This window comes from Lynx canadensis, chromosome F2 (assembly GCF_007474595.2).
Source record: "Lynx canadensis isolate LIC74 chromosome F2, mLynCan4.pri.v2, whole genome shotgun sequence".
NCBI lineage: Eukaryota > Metazoa > Chordata > Mammalia > Carnivora > Felidae > Lynx > Lynx canadensis.
This window is the reverse complement of record NC_044320.2, coordinates 19,114,017-19,131,541: the sequence shown is the minus strand read 5'-3', so window position 1 is coordinate 19,131,541 and position 17,525 is coordinate 19,114,017. Positions and strand designations below refer to the sequence as shown.

The following is a 17,525-nucleotide window of genomic DNA, read 5'->3' as shown; positions in this document are numbered from 1 at the left end:
AAAGCTGGTTTTCTATAAAACTTCACAAAGTCTACTGGACCTGTAAAGTAGTTCAAATACAGTATACATTATGTTTGGATATATTATCGGCTAACTTTTATAGCTACTCCTGGATATATGACCATCATTTATAGTATTATTTATCTGGGAAATTGTATGTCAATTTTCAAACAAACATGTTTACAGCGATTGTGAGAACATAATACATGCTTGATAAATGCTTATTTAACCAATGAATGTTAGAAATAAACTTACGACAGACATGTTTGTAAGCTGAAAATTGCTTGCAATTTAAGTTTTGACTTTAGTGACATCTTGTGGACATAAAAAGTCTTGCTGATATAAGTTCCATATTAAATTATATAGTGAAACAAAAATACAGCTCAGTCTTTAAAACGTTAATTTTTAATTTCATAGAAAAGCTATTGTCCTTTACTAGAAAAGGATGACATGATAGGTAGCTACCAAAGCTCTTTTGGTGTGCTACCAAGTATTTTCATTAGTACTTAAAGAATACTTTTGCAATAATGACCTGCTTGTAGGAAAGCAGAACTTTAATTCAGTGAACAGATAAGTGCTATACTTTAAGAAAGAAATTACATTACTACGAATTCTACTTTTTTCCCAAATTTTGTATTGTTTGTATTTCTACAAAAACAACCTAAGGCGCCTGGGTGGTTCAGTCGGTTAAACATCCAACTTCAGCTCAGGTTATGATCTCACATATCGTGAGTCTGAGTCCCTCGACAGGCTCTGTGCTGACAGCTCAGAGCCTGGAAAGCCTGCTTTGGATTCTGTGTCTCCCTCTCTCTGCCCTTCCCCCACTCACTCTCTGTCTCTCAAAAATAAATAAATGTTAAAAAAAAAATTTTTTTTAAAGGGGCGCCTGGGTGGCTCAATCGATTAAGCGTCTGACTTCGGCTCAGGTCATGATCTCGTGGTCTGTGAGTTCGAGCCTGGCGTCGGGCTCTGTGCTGACAGCTCAGAGCCTGGAGCTGCTTCAGATTCTGGGTCTCCCTCTCTCTCTGCCCCTCCCTAGCTCACACTCCCACTGTCTCTCTCTGTCAAAAATAGATAAACTTAAAAAAATTTTTTTAAAAAAACAACCTAAAAGATCTTGTATATATTACCTTGTTGATAACACTGCCAAGAAAGAAAAAAAAAAAACATAGTTTAAGTGGCTAAGAATCACCACACTGATGTGGAATGGGTAATTTACTATCTGATGAAACAGGTGCCTGGGTTCTGGTCCAAGTTCTATTATAATATAGCTGAGTGACAGGGAGAAAGTCATTTTATTCTTCTGATTTTACTTCTCACGTATATCAATGAGGCAATTAAAATATCTAAAGTCCTAAGGAATTCATTCTATTACTTGGTAATTCTAAGACTATAACATTCTCCTTGTCTGCCAAAAACCACAGATACTGTTTTTAAGTTTATTTCTTTATCTTGAGAGACAGACACAGTGCTTGTGGGGGGGGGGGGTTGGGTAGGGTCAGAGAGGGAGAGAGAGAATCCCAAGCAGGCTCAGCACTTCCAGCACAGAACCTGACATGGGGCTCAAACCCACAAACTGTGAGATCATGACCTGAGCCAAAACCAAGAGTCAGACACTCAACCGACTGAGCCACCCAGCGCCCCACAAAAACCCGAGATTTTTAAAGCAAACAGATTTATAATTAGTCAAGCGTAGGTCTGCTGACCACTATTTTACTTTCAAGGTGTGGTTGCTCCTCACTATTCATGTATTCTGTATTACAAATTTGCCTATTCTCTTAAAATTTATTGATAATCTCAAAACTTGCAGTGCTTTCCCAGTCATTTGCAGACATGTGCACGGCAGTGAAAAATCTGAGTAGCTTGATGCGTAAGCTGAGGTCAAATATGGTAATGCACTGTCTTTTGTTTTGGCTCTTTTACTATAAACCAGTGTCCTTTTGTGGTCTATTTAGTGCTAGGTTTTTGGCATTATTGTGCTTTTTATTTTTTTTTTTTAATTTTTTTTTTTTTCCAACGTTTATTTATTTTTGGGACAGAGAGAGACAGAGCATGAATGGGGGAGGGGCAGAGAGAGAGGGACACACAGAATCGGAAACAGGCTCCAGGCTCTGAGCCATCAGCCCAGAGCCCGACGCGGGGCTCGAACTCACGGACCGCGAGATCGTGACCTGGCTGAAGTCGGACGCTTAACCGACTGCGCCACCCAGGCGCCCCATTATTGTGCTTTTTATAAGTGACTTTGCTGTTTAAAATATCCCTCGAGTCTGATGCTGAAGTGCTGTGTAGTATTCCTAAGTGCAAGAAGCCTGCAGTGTGTCTTACAGAGAAATCCTGTGTTAGATAAGCATCGTTCAGGCATGAGTTACTGTGTGGTTAGCCGTGAGTTCAACGCTAAAGAAGCAACAATATGTATATTAAACAAGCTGTCTTTAAACAGAAACACACATAAAACAAAGCTATTTATTGCCTGGCTGACAAATGAATGTTGTGACTAGAGGCTCATTGGAACCTAACCATATCTTTAAAGCCATGGTTCAGTGTTCGCTCTCTTTCAGCATTCATGGTGACTTTAAAGAACGTAACTACGGTGAATAATGAAAACTGACTGTGCTCATTAAAACATTTTCTTAAAAGTGTCATTCCACAAAACATTTTTGATAAGCATCTCTGAAGGACCAGATGTTGTACTAAGTGCTTGAAAAACTAACACTGACATGACAAAATCCTTACATTCATATTCCATACTTAAAGATTTCACAGGTTGTGGGCTGACTTTGAAATTTTCATTAAGTGAAGAAAAAGAGGGGCGCCTGGGTGGCTCAGTCAGTTGAGCGTCCGACTTCCGCTCAGGTCATGATCTCACTCTTCCTGAGTTCGAGCCTCGCATCAGGCTCTGTGCTGACAGCTTGTAGCCTGGAGCCTGCTTCGGATTCTGTCTCTCTCTCTCTCTCTCTCAAAAATAAATAAACATTAAAAAAATTTTTTTAAAAAGTGCAGAAAAAGATTAGAGCAGCAAGTATGAGAAATGGACGAACTCATGAGTTCTTGCGTTTACCCAAATCAACCCATCTGCAGTACTTTCCCTGCTAGCTCCACAGATCCAAAATCTAACTTAGCTAAATGCCAGAGCCCCGATTAAAAGTAATTTCTTCATTCTCAAAACTCGTATTCATGAATGCATATATTCACTCAAAAAACATTTTATGTAGTCCAACTATGTGTCAAACACTATTCTAGACACTGGGCATATAGCTGTGAAAAATTTAGGCAAAGTTCCTACCCTCTTAGAACTTAGTGTGGTGGAGGTGTGGATAATACATATTTATATATGTCAGGTGATCAGAGAATGCTAATTAAAAAAATTTTTTTTTAATGTTTATATTTAGGAGAGAGAGTGTGAGCAAGGGGGTAGGGGGTGGGAAGTGGGGGGAGGGCAGAAAGACAGGAAGACACAGAATCTGAAGCAGGCTCCAGGCTCTGAGCTGTCAGCACAGAGCCCGATGTGGGGCTCGAACTCACGAACCATGAGATCATGACCTGAGCCAAAGTCGGATGCTTAACCAACTGAGCCACCCAGGTGCCCCTAAAGGCAAGGTAAAGTATAGAGTGAAAGGGTGAGATGACAGAGGAACTGGGGAAGCCCTCTCTCAGAATACAAATGAGCAGAAATCTGAAAGATGTGAAGAATTAAGCCATAAATCTGGAAAACCCCATCCAGGCAGAGGGAACAAAATATGAAAAGGCCCTAAGGCAAAAATGTGCTGACAGGCACATTAAGGAAAGAGCAGCAAGCCTTAGTGGATTACCCTAGGAGGTAGGAAGCAAACTCAGCAAGGTAAAAGGGACCACACCGTGTAGGTCCTTGTAGGGACTGGCAAATGTTGGCTTTTACTTTCTCATTTGGAAGAGACATCTGCAACTCATCTGTAGAGAAAAGACCCTATTGGGGCAAGAGTAGGAGCAGCGAGATCAGTGAGGAGGCTTTTGGAATAATCCCAACTAGAGAGCAAAGTGGTTTAAAATTACAGTAGAAGAGTTAATGAGAAGTAGCTAGATTTCAGATACATATATTTTTTCAGATATATATACCCATATATATGAGTTGAACAAAGAGAAGTCACAAATGAAGCAAACACTTCTGACTAGCCCAACTAAAAGAATACAGATGCTGTTAACTAAGATGGGGAAACCAGAAGTAACAGGTTGGTTTTGGGTGGGGGAAATCAGGAAGTAGGACATCTCCGAGTTAAACACACATTAAAATGTTGCAGATGCCCACTGGACACCTAAGGTTTATTGAGTAGAAATGTGGTTATGGGAGTCTGGAATACAGGGAAAAGGTAAAAAATGAAGATATGAATTTGGGAGCTTAGCCTAACAGAAAATATTTAGAGACCTGAACCTGAATGTGATTGCCTAAGGAATGTGAAGGGGTCCAAAGACCAGGCTTCAGGGCACTCCTATTTTTTTTTTTTAAGTGTATTTATTTATTTTGAGAGACAGAGAGAGAGTGAGCAAGGGAGGGGCAGAGAGACAGAGAGGGAGAGAGAATCTCAAGTAGGTTCTGCACTGTCAGTGCAGGGCCCAACACAAGGGTCAAAACCAGGAACGATGAGATCATGAGCTGAGCTGAGCTGAAACCTAGAACCAGAGGTTTAACCAACTGAACCATCCAGGTGCCCTCCATGCCCCTCCCCCTCCTAATTTTTAATGAGAGAAGATTGGGAGTTTGGAAAGTTGAAAAAAACAAAGGGGACTGGGAAGGAGGAGTTAGTAAGAGAACGCATCCAAAAACAAGTAAAGAATGTGTTTAAGAAGAAAGTTCTTTATATGACAACTAGCCTGGACTCCTCAAAAGGTTAATGGCAGGAAAAAATAAAAGAGAAGGATTCTTCTACATTTAAAAAGACTAAAGGAACATAACAATTAAAGGCAATAATACATAAAGCTTGGTTGGGTCCTGGTTTTAAAAAAGTAACAGCTATAAAAAATATGCTTGAAACTACTAGGCAAATGTGAAAATGCACTGGACATTAAACTGTACAATTAAATTATGTTTATTTTGTTACGTATGATAATGGCATTTTGGTTACATAGGGGAATATACTTATTCTAGGAGACACATGCTAAATTCAGGGGGATTTATTGAGACATCTGCAACTTATTTTCAAATGACTGAGTAAAAAATTACATGTTAAATTATACATAAAAGTTAGAAAAACGTAGAGGACAAATAACTCAGTGGAAATATGGCAAAAGACACGCACAGATATTTCACAGAAGAAGAAATGATAAAAGGCCATTAAATAGTGAAGAGATACTTAATTCCATTTGCAATGAGGAAAATGAAAATTAAAACCACCACGAGAATGCATTCCACATTTATGAGAGTAGTCAAACTTAAAAAGAATGAAAACATCAACTGTTATTGAAGATGATGGCTAATAAAAACTCTGGTAGGAGAGGACATTAGCATAAAGACTACCTAGTTTCCCATGCACCTTTGAACCCAGTAATTCCTGTCCTATAGACAGATCTGGGAGAAACTCTTCCACCTGCGCCCTGGAAAAAAGGTATAAGAATACCAACAGGGATATTGTTTGTAATGGCAAAAAAATTGGAAATAACGCAAATGTTGAGTGTATGGGTATTTATTTCATCATCATTGTAACTGTTAATTTTCTTTAAAATATTACTTATATTTAAAAATAGATTTGTCTACATACTGTATCTACATACTGTGTATATCTTTGTGTATTTCATGTATCAAAAAGTTAACACTATGATCAGCTGCACAAAATGTTGCTGACAGGTCAAGACAAAGAGTAAGAATTGACACCTAGATCTCGTTGGGTGTGCACTGAAGTGCCTAGGTAAGTGAAGTCAATCAGAATTACCTACAATAAGCTGAAGACCTTAAGTCTCAAAACAACTTTTTTCCTTTGTTTTGGAAAAAGGTTACAGAAAATCAAATCTATCAATTCAAAACAGTAAAAAGTAAACTTTCCATGTTCCACTAGCTCTATCCATCTTTCTAGGGGAAAGGGTTTTAGAAGACAAGACAAACTTATTTTTTCATTTTCAAAAACTCCCTATTCAAATGTTCATTGCCATGTGAAGACACACGTGTAAGAGTGAACATTTGATTTCTAGTCCCACTCAGGATATGTGAGAGTGAAAGGAAGGCTACTGAGAATTTTGCTGGGGTAATGACATAAAATGGGGGTATTTCAGGCAAACTGGTCTGTATGGTTTTCCTGTGAATAAACCAAATTCATTTCAGTGCCCTAGTAGGTTTTTTGTAAGAATGGAACAAGGGATCCCAAGAAAAAAAGAGGTACTTAGAAGTAGTTCAGCCAGACTTTTCAACATTCTATTCTGGCATGAAAATTATGGATACTCGTGACAGATATAAAATGATACTCACTCAGTTGATGGTATACAGGTTTATGCAATCCTTGAAGTCTGATTGATGCCAAAGCAGCCAGTTTGCCAGGGGGCTGCATTTTCCCATCTAAGAGATACCAAACCCGAGCAAAAGTGGCCCATTGCTTGGGGAAAAAAAAGACAGAGAGAGAGAGACAGAGACAGAGAAAACAATAAAGAAAGTTCTAATTAAAATGGAAATAATTGAGATTATTATATACCATCATGTATATTCTACTGTTAATATCAATAATTACTTTGAAAAAAGATCCTGTCACTAAATAATCGTTTTGGTTTTGTTTTCATTTGTTTCTGGAAAAGGAGGGTCTTTTTACATTCTACAAAGATTAACACAGTAATTTTTCTTGCCTGCCTTCCTATTAGCAGTGTGGATGATATTTTATTTAAAACATTTCAAAGATATATTTTCCTTTATATTATGACAATTTTTGATATCATACAGAATAGAATCTGGAAGAGTAATGGGAACTCTTATGAAGAGTTTATAAGGTCTTCAAAAATACTTTGAAGACTAATATGTATTAAATTGAAAAATGAGTAGCTAATTGGGAACTGAAAACTATTCAGCAGTTCAATTCCATGGAAGAGGTAAGTAACAGAATATAGCTAGACAAGTATAGATGGAGGATGTTGAATAAACTTAAATTTTACATAGCTGCCTTACACAGATATCTTTAGGCTGCGTCAGGCATAAACCATTGTCTTTGTAGTATCCATCAGTACCTTCAAGCTCTCAGAAAATTCCAGCCCATAGAGATGTCAACCAGATGCTTTCTGTATGCATATACACAGGTTGCTAAACAATGCTGGAAAAAATACAATCAGGCTAATTGGGTTTATTTTAAATTTTATTATTACAAACCTCATATCAGCTTCTAAACTGCTCACCATTTTTTTTTCCTTTCTTACTTTTCTAGTTTCTACTTGTTCTCCTCTCTTTTGTCAGATTTCTCGCTTAAGTATTTCACATATTTTGATGCCATTGTAAATAGTATTGTATTTTTAATTTAAATTTCTGTCCGTTGCTAGTATATAGAAATACACCTCATTTTTTGCATTTTGGTCTTGTACCCTGCAACTTTGCTAAACTTATTTATCAGTTTTAGGAGCTTTTCTTAGATTCCATCTGATTTTTCACAAAGACAATCATGTCTTCTGCAAATAAAGACAGCCTCTAGCCCATATCTTTTCCCTAGTACTCTCAGCTTATGACTAACTAAAAAAATAAAAATAAAAATAAAAAAGGATTCAAACAGTGGGAAGTCTACAGGACAATCTTTTGTCTTCAATAAATTGCAAAGGAAAAAAATAGGAAAAAGAACTTAAGAGAGAATTAAAAAACATGAAATTATTACATTCTAAATCCTAAACCAAAGGAACAAACAGTAAAAATTTATGTATTTCTATAACATAAATGAGAAAATTGGGGATTTGAACATATACTAGATATCTGATATTAAGGAATCATGATTACTTTTTGTCTTTGATAAATGGTATTGGGATTATATTTCCAAAAAGAATCCTTATAGAGAACATACTGAAATATTTATTTATGAAATAACAGGAATCTGAGATTCATCTCAGATTCATAGGGGGAAGAAGTGAATGGGGGGTACAGATGAAAAAATATTGGCTATGAGGTTTTTGAAACTGGGCTGTACCTTCATTTATATAGGATTGAAATTCTCCATAATAAAGTTAAACAAAACAAAACAAAAAACAAACCCTCTCTACCTCACTTACCCACTGCCTCCTTTGTGGCAAATTCTCCCAAAGAGTTGTCTTTACTCCAATTTGTCCTCATGCTGACTTCAGCCTGCGCCACCCTGGCTTTTCTTCTCCCACACCCATCACCCTCTCTCTATTGCCTGTCAAAGTTACCAGGACCTTCATGTCACTGAATCCCTTGGTCAATTCTAAGTCTTCAATACAGGTGATCATTTCCTTCTCCTGGATATTCTTTCCTCACTTGATTTCCAGGACACCACCCTCTGTTGGTTTTTTCCCTACTTTGCTTGTTTTCCTATCTCTTGCCACTGAAATGTTGAAATGTTCCAGAATTCAGTTCTTGGTCCTTCTCTCTTTTCTATACACACCTTCTCAATGACTACATCCAGACTCGTATGTTTACATGTCATTTCCATACTTATGACTCCCAAGTGTAGAAATTTACATCTCTAGCCTTGACCTCTTTCCTGAACTCTACAATTGTACCAATTGCCCATTTGGTAGCTGCACTACAGTGCTTTTTAAACCATCTCCTAAAGACTAGTTTGTCCCCATTCCATTGCAGATCAATATTTTGATAAAAAAAAAACAACAAACCTTGTTCAAAAACCATTAAAATACCGCCATATCATCAAACTGCTGTAAAGTTTTCAAATTTTTAATTTTACTTCTTAAATTTGCTTCATCCAGGAGAGGTAACAAACAGTTCAAGGAAGGAATCACTCCTGGAGCAGGACTGGGCTAAGAAGCATCTCAGGTCAACACACCCAAAGCTGAACTCCAGCTCTTCTACCTGAAACCTGCTTCAATTTCAGTCTTCCCTATCTCAGCTGATGGCACACGCTTCCGGTTTCAGAAACAAAAAACCTTAGAGCAATCCTTGTTCTTTCGTTGTCAGCTCACATTCAATCCTTCAGGAAATCCTTTTGACTCCACCTTCAAACAAAACCTGACCACTTTTCAACCCTATACTGTCTAGTTCGGTTTGTGCCACCATCGTGTTTAGCCTGGATCACTGCAGTTGGCCTCTAAACCGACTCTTTGTTTCTACCTTCCACCAATCCCCACCTCTGAACAGTCTATTCTTAACTCAGCTGCCAGAGAGCTCCTTCTAACACTTTTAAGTGAGATCACTGTCACTTCCTGGCTCCAAACCCTTCACTAACTAGATCCTCATTTTATTCAGTAATAAGCAAATCCTTAAAATGGTCTACAGTGCCCTATCTGAATACTCTTTCCTTAGAAAAAAAAGTCATGAAAAGAGCTAACTGAAAAGAGGAGACGAATACCAAAGAGAACAACAGCAAGCGGCGGCCAGAATCACGATTCTCATTAAGTGCTTTCCCGAGGCATCATCTCCTGGCCCAGGAACTCCTCTTTCCTGCCCACTCAGCATCACTAAATCCACCGAAGCCACTGACTTCCTTCTGCCAGCGTAATGAACTCCATCAAGCCACAAGAGTTCGAGCTCACCTGGGGCGCCCTAGAGAAACTCGACATTTTCTCCACTTGCAGGACCGTCCTATTCCCAGGGTCCACGGCCAGACCTCAGCATTAATGGCCCGGTGGGAAACATATATAGGCAAGCATGACAGTTCCTAGGCCAGCCAGCCGTCGTCAGTTTCTCTGCTTTTTCTGGGTCTCCTCCAATCTTCCCATGGTAGCACTTTCATCCTGACAGGAGGAAATAATGCAGTCATTGACAGAATAACTCCCCCAAAGAACCCGCCGGCTGGAAAAGCTGAGGCAAACCGACCCAGCGCGCACAATTTCCAGCCGACCTAAATTTGGTGGATGGAAACCGGAAGTGCCTAAGCAGCGCGCGACTATTTGGATGTGGAAACCAAGATCTGAAATAGGAGCTCGGCTCGAAGGAGATGGATCGGTACCTGCTCCTTGTGATCTGGGGGGAAGCAAAAGTCCCGTCAGCAGCGGGTGGGGAAGTGGATCATGGGCCTGCGAAGTCGTCCGTTGAGGGTACCGAGAAACAGCCGGGTAAGCGCAGGGCTGAGAAAGAGCGGGAACCGCTGGCGGGGAGGGGAAGAAATTTAAGTTTGAGATCAAGTTCTGCCGGTGAGGGAGGGGGGCTATCTCGAGTTGTCCCGAGAATCTGAGACTCTATGGGATCGGCCCAATAAGGGCTGAAAAATGTCATTATCTTCGTGGAGAAATAGGGACAAATTTGTGGATGCACAATTCCAGTGCTCAGAAGTTCTTGGCACAGTAAAAATTTAACTGATTTATTCTCTGTGCCTTCGGAATGGAATGTCTTCTTGTTAGAAATATATGCATTCAACAGGCGATTCCGTCAACTCTATGTTCCAAATACAAGTAATACAGAAAGGAACAAGATGGACAAGGATCTTACTCTCCTAGAGTCTATATCCTAATGGGAGGAGATATCCTACATATAAAAATAAGATTTAAAAAAATGGTAAATTTAAAACAATCGTGACCGTTTGAAATTACACTCCTTTTTGGTGTTTCTGTCTATAATCCGCACTGCATTTTATTTATTTGTTTGTTTTGATTGAGCAGGCATCTTGAGGAGAAAATATATGTGGTTGTGTATAGAGTATTGTGACAGAGTTTCCCTTCTCTGCTTAAAATTATCCTTTGGGGGGAATTTTGAATATTTAACTGGCTAGCGTGTATAAACCAGAGGAGCCTTTTGGGTTTTCTCTGTGTAGCTCTTTTATGTACAACATGTTTTTCTGGAGAGTCTCTGATGGTGAAATTGGAATAGGCCTAGATTATGTAACTCTTGTGCCCATTGAGTTAGTTTGCCTTTTCTTTTTCAGATTTAACAGCAGCAAATGTTTATCACTTCCTGAAAAGAAGCATTAGTGCTTCAATGAATCCAGAAGATAGTACTTTTCCTGGTAAGTATAACACGAACCCCTTTTTTCTCTGGCCCTGTATTTGTATTGGAAATAAATTTAATTAATTTGGTCACTTAAAAGTATGAAAGATACTTGTTGACTGCACACATCACTGGGATAGGGAGATAAGTAAGGAAATACAAAACTGAAAAAGATGCTAATTCCCTCTTCCTGCTGCTTGAATGTCATTAAATTGTTTGAAAATTATTATGAAAATTATTCTAGGTTCTCAGCTTGACTTTTGTTCCCTTTGTGGTATTTCCTTGCCCATCTTTAGCTCCATATATAATAGGGTAATGTGGTATTATAAGGAGGATTTATGATTTGTCCTGAGTACAAATACATTATTAATGCTCTTACACATTTCTTACCATTTTTTCCCACCGTTATCGCTTATTGATTTTCTTAAAAGCACTTCATAATTGTTAAACACAGTAATCTTGTCTCCACTCTTGTCTGTTTTACCTTTTTCAAAGTATTTGGCTAATTTGACGAGCCTTTGCTTTGTAAAAATCTCTTCTCCTTTGGTTTCTATTGGCATTATACAAATCCATCTACTTATTTTTTTTTTTTTTTATAGTTATCTTCTCTTTTACTTCCTCTTCTTGGCCTCTGAGAGTGTCTTTCAAGGGCTCAGAAAAAGGAGATAACCAAAACAGACCAAATTAAAAGCTGAAGGAAGTTTCTGGAGATGCTCCGGGTAGGGTGCTCACTCATGCTGCCCTAGTCTGTTTTGGTTATAAATGTTCATGCTGCCCTAGTCTGTTTGCCAAGTTGTGGTAGTACTCATTACTTTTTCAAGTTGGTATAATTTAAGTCAATACTACTGGTATTGCAAGAAAGCTTTTCTTTCGCTTATGCCTTGAAAGTATACATTGAAGAAATATTGGGAACATTATAGGAATTCTTGGGATAACTTTTGCTTCCTGTTTGGGTAGATAGAAGTTTCTTGTCCAAGGGGCGCCTGGGTGCCTCAATCTGTTGAGCATCCGACTTCAGCTCAGGTCATGATCTCTTGGTTCCTGAGTTCAAACCCCACATTGGGTTCTCTCTTTCACAGCAGCTATTTTTAGAATCCATTTACATTAGATTTGAATGTCACTTTTGGTGTTAATCACTTTTTGCTTCTTTGCTGTGCCTTTATCTTTTTTTTTTTTCCTTTTGCCAATTTCCTCTTCCTGTTACCCATTTTTGTAAAATATGTAAATTTATCACTGGGAGACAAGAAGGAAACACAATTACATATTTGTCATCTATTCATATGAACTGAATAACAGCTATGCAGTGACCAATCAGCAACAAACTTTGAAAAGTAGTAATGTGATTGGTCACTGATCATGATACACATCTTTGATTTATGTAGTGATTTGCGGTATGAGAAGCTAGCAGTGAAGTTTTGCTTTAGGCAATTACAGTTGATTAGTAAACCATGATAGCTGCAGTTTGAACCCTGTTTTGGGGGACCAGGTGTTATTTAAATCATGGGACCTGAAATCTGCATATCAGAACCATGCAAAGAGATTGAATTTCTTACCCTGTGAACATTATTGCTTTCAGTAATATGGCAAGTCTGAGAAACTAGAAGTATAATATGATTATAATGGAGATAAGGCTGGAGAGATAGGCATAGCAATGTGGAGGACTTTGTAAATTATGTCAGGGCTCTTGGACTTCTTCATAATGATAATTAGCCATTAAAGGCCTTAGTGAAGGAAGAGATCTGGTGACATCTGTGTTGTTGAAGTGTTCTGGCTACAGTCTAGTGGACAAATTGGAGGAAAGTATAGGCATGAGGGGGCTGCTGCAGAAGACCAGCTAAGAAATAAGAGAGGTAGCTGAGGTAGAGGAAAATGGATCTGAAAGAAATTATGGAGGTAGAATCCACCTGACCTAGTGTTGCATTGGTGTGATTCAGGAGAAGGGTAGTGTGAAGAAGCAATGAAGAATGACATTAGATTTCTGGCTTGGGTATAGTATAAGTGGTGGCATGTAGCAAGATAGGAGAATTAGAGTTTGAGGCATGGTAGATGAGGGGCCATAAGACAAGCTGAGTGAGAGCCCAGCACAAGCTAGCACAACCCCCCCCCCCCCCCCGCCCCGGTGGAATATGTGTAATATTTCTCAGGCACTCCTGGCTGCCCAAGAACAAAGGAAAGGACAGAAAACAAATGGTTAAACTGATAGAGTCTCCATTAGTTTACAAATATCTTAGTAATATTACAAGAAAAAACAATCTTATTAATAGCCTAATCTTCAGGAACTCCCTACCATCTTAATGCTAATGCTTTGTTAGAGGGAAAAACAACCTTAGCTTGATAATAGCTAGGCCTCCAGTAATCTGTGAGTCCTCTTTAGCATATGGAAATCTCTTCAAGAAACTCCCTCTTGACTTTATCTCCCCCAACTCCTTGGTATATAAGTAGTCACAACCCCAGTGCTGCTCTTTCTGCCCACAGGTCCTGTCTCCTTGCTTTAATAAAATCATCTTTTTGCACCAAAGGACATCTTCAAGAATTCTTTCTTGGCTGTCAGCTCTGAACCCCACTATCACCCCAAGACCTCATCAAATGACATGTTCAATTCGGAACATGTATTTAGTTGCCCCGTAAGATGTCAAATTGAAAATGTTTTGCAAAAGTTGGATACGTGTGTCCAGAACTCAAAAGGCAAAGTAAGGCTGGAGATACAGATAATAGAATCATCAATATGTAGATGTCAGTCCAAACTATGAGAAAGGATGGGATTGTTTATGGATAGTGAGAAGAGCAGAAAATCTTGAACTGAATCCCAATATTTAAAGGAACTGAACACCAGTTTTTGTTTGATTGTTTTTTTTAACGTTTATTTATTTTTGAGACAGAGAGAGACAGAGCATGAACGGGGGAGGGTCAGAGAGAGGGAGACACAGAATCTCAAACAGGCTCCAGGCTCCAAGCCGTCAGCACAGAGCCCGACGCGGGGCTCGAACTCATGGACCGCGAGATCATGACCTGAGCCGAAGTCGGACGCTTAACCGACTGAGCCACCCAGGCGCCCCTGAACACCAGTTTTTAAAGGCATGAGGAGTAGCTGGAAAGATAGGTTCCACAGAAATCAAGTGTTTTAAGGAGAAAGTAGTCAACTGTGTCATCTTTCATTCCTTTCTTATTCTTATGTTGAGAGGTCAAGTAACAACAGTGGTAAGAGCTATCAGATTTTATAACGTTAGTTATTGGTGCCTTTAATGAATGTAGTTATGATGAAGTTTTGGGGTGATGCTGGGGTGGTCTGGAGCCGAAGGCCAAGAAAGAATTCTTGAAGACCTCTTTGGTGCGAAAAGGTGATTTTATTAAAGCATGGAGACAGGACCCAGGGGTAGGGAGAGCTGCATGGGGTCATGACAGGTAAACTCATTATATACCCTCAGGTTGGGAGGGGGTCAGGGATAGAGTAAGTCTCCAAGGAATTTTGGAAGCAAGGTTTTCAGGACCTTTAGGGGCTACCTGTTGCTAGGGAAACATCATTTATTACCGTTTAATAAAACCTCAGTCTGGAGACCCTTCAGTTGTATATCAGGGCCATAAGCTTGGAGTATGATTGCTAGCATATATCTTGGGGCAGTTGAGATAATGGAAGTAGATTTACAGGATCCTCGAAGTTGGGATAATGTTAAGCTAAGATTCTCTTTTGCCCCTAGCAAAGTGTCATCCTCCAGGCAGCTGAGCTCCTAGAGGGAGGTCACTCTGCTGGTTTCAAGGACTTGTCATTGGGCTATAGGCAGGAAGGGGATTTAATTTTTCATTTGCCTTAGTTTCCCACATTACCATGGCAAGTACTTAAACCCCTTTCCTTTGTTCTTGGGTAGCCAGGAGTGTCCAAACAATATTCCACTGGGCCGAGGGAGGGAGGGTACCCACCTGTATTATGCCCTCAACTTGCCCCACACTCCCCCATCAGTTACAGTTGCATGTTGGATACACAACAACATTTTGAAATGGCTTTAGAGGGGAGTAGAAAATGTCATGAGGCTATTGTTTTATCTCCTCTCTCTCTTTCTGGCCAGGCTGAACCAGACCTTCGTTGTCTTTGAAGAGGGAACTAGATCTCTTACCATCACTTATGCAGTTATGCATGACTCAGTAGTAATTAAGTGGGTGTTGGGGTTTTTTTCTTGGTAGGTTTTAGTGTTTGAAATGACGATTAAAATAGTATGGATTTTGAGTTGTGACAAAATAAAAGTATTCATTGTGAGTGAATAATTTTGCTCTTTGGGCAGATTGTTCTATTTAAATTTTTAGAGATTTTAAAAAGATCCATGTAATATATATGTATATGCATATACACACGTATATCTTGAAGAACTATATACTGTAATAAAAATTATATAATTCTCTAAGTATAGATACTGTAGCATCTGCTTATTTGTGATACGCCTTTCTTCTAATAAGCACGATTTTGTTTTCAAGCATGTTCGGTAGGCGGCATACCTTCTCCCAAGAAGTGGTTCTTTGCAGTGCAGGCAATATGTGGATTTTATCAGGTAATAGAAATGAAAAAAATAGGCATTAGTGAATGTCTTTGCCAATGTAAGTAATTTCAGAAACCCATTATTTAATGCAATCTTTTGATATATTAGTTTTGCAGTTCTCACTGGGAAGAGATACATTTTGGTACAGAAAAAGATGAAATTGAAGATGTTCTTCAAACAAATATTGAAGAATGTTTGAGCGCTGAGTGTTTTGAGGAAGAAGATAGTAATAGCAGAGAATCATTATCCTTGGCTGAGTATGCTTATATGCTTTCTATAATATCTTTAAAATATTTTAACAGTACACAGTATTTCAGCCACAAGAGTGAAAATGAGATTTTTTTAGCAGCCATAGGAAGGAAATTTTAGTTATTGAAATTTTCAACTCTATTTTGGGAGATGGGCAATTTGGGCCTGTTATTTGAATAAAACTGTAAAATGGAAAAATTGGTATCTGAAAATATCTAGCTTCTTAAGCTTACACAATTGCATTAATCATAAAAAGTGACATTCTACCTAATATGTCACTTTTTTTTAAAAATTTTTTTAACGTTTATCTATTTTTGAGACAGAGAGAGACAGAGCATGAACGGGGGAGGGGCAGAGAGAGAGGGAGACACAGAATCGGAAGCAGGCTCCAGGCTCTGAGCCATCAGCCCAGAGCCCGACGAGGGGCTCAAACTCACGGACCGTGAGATTGTGACCTGAGCTGAAGTCGGACGCTCAACCGACTGAGCCACCCAGGCACCCCAATATGTCACTTTCTTGAAGATGAATTCTGTCTGATTATGAATTTTAAGAGCTTGAAGAGAAACTTGAATGTAATGGAGCGCCTGGGTGGCTCAGTTGGTTAAACGTCCAACTGTTGGTTTGGGCTCAGGTCATGATCTCACAGTTCCTGAGTTTGAGCCCTGATAGCACAGAGCCTGCTTGGGGTTCTTTCTCTCCCTCCCTGTCCCTCTCTGCCCCTCCCCCACTCAGGCTTGCTCGCTCGCTTTCAAAATAAAATAATAAATAAACATTAAAAAAAATAATAAAGTAATTGAATTGTTAAAAAATTTTCCCACTATCAAACTCTAGGCCAGTATGACTTCACCAAATTATTCTCCCAAATATTTAAGGACTAGCATCCATTTTAGATAAATTCTTTCAGAGATGAAAAGAGAGGGAAAACAACTCATTTGTAGGTGTTGGCATGATCTTGGTTCTATCTCTCTCTCTCTCTCTCCTCAAAATAAATACACTTTTAAAAAAACAAACTTGAATTTGAGGTTAATAACTGGCATTCAAACTCAAATTATGATTATCATTTTGCTATTTGAGGTTGATATATATGATTTATTCAATTTATGTATATCTTGAGCATAGAGTTTCTGCGGATTATATAGATGATTGGCTTCACTTTTAGGTTTTTTGAATTGTGGTATAATATATAAGTTGGTCCAGGTGATATAAGTTGTGATTATTTTTCTCTTCATGAAATATCCCTTCTTCGACTCATAATTAATACCTTTTATTTTAGTCTTCCATAATATTTCATTACAAAAACTACTTTTGTTTACTGTAGTAATCATATATTATAATACTTCTATAAATTACTGCAGACTTTAAAAATTCTGTTTTCCTGTTTTTTATTTATATTTGTTTGTACTGATTAATGAAAGGATACATTGTAGAACCAAGGAAAGGGTATAAACCCAGGGCTCAGTAGAGGTAGTTTCTAGTTACTTGATTGTGGACCAGTCACTTCATTTCTCTGGTCCTTTATTATCTTGTCTATACAGTGTTGAGATCCTTTTAGGTGATTTCTAAGGTGCCTTCTAGCCTTAGAGTTCTTAGCATCTGTGTTTTCCCACCATTATTAAAAGATAAGGAGCGTAAAAGTAATTATTTCTAGTAAGTGACCTAATAGTTATTTCCACAAGAGGGAGCTTGAAAACTATGCTTTATCATAAGAT

General features: G+C 38.6%; 2 protein-coding genes across 3 annotated transcripts in view; one reads left to right on the top strand and one right to left on the bottom strand.

The window, feature by feature from the left end:
- MRPL13 (mitochondrial ribosomal protein L13) overlaps positions 1-9,738 on the bottom strand; it is a 49,398-nt gene extending 39,660 nt beyond the window's left edge. Inside the window, exons 1-2 of one of the 2 annotated variants that reach the window (XM_030304288.1) lie at positions 9,652-9,738; positions 6,431-6,554 (exon numbers count right to left, since the gene is read on the bottom strand). In XM_030304288.1, the coding sequence (XP_030160148.1) occupies positions 6,431-6,554; positions 9,652-9,678 (151 nt within the window). In that variant the 5' untranslated portion in view covers positions 9,679-9,738. Of the gene's footprint in view, positions 1-6,430; positions 6,555-8,193; positions 8,606-9,651 lie in introns of those variants that run through there. The other variant, XM_030304290.1, reaches the window with a different exon arrangement.
- A 291-nt stretch (positions 9,739-10,029) lies between these two features.
- The window catches only part of LOC115506163 (MDM2 binding protein), a 78,499-nt gene continuing 71,003 nt past the window's right edge, over positions 10,030-17,525 (top strand). The window contains exons 1-4 of the mRNA XM_030304031.1: positions 10,030-10,173; positions 10,980-11,060; positions 15,506-15,579; positions 15,676-15,824. Coding sequence (XP_030159891.1) covers positions 10,056-10,173; positions 10,980-11,060; positions 15,506-15,579; positions 15,676-15,824 — 422 coding nt within the window. The 5' untranslated portion in view covers positions 10,030-10,055. The remainder of the gene's footprint in view (positions 10,174-10,979; positions 11,061-15,505; positions 15,580-15,675; positions 15,825-17,525) is intronic.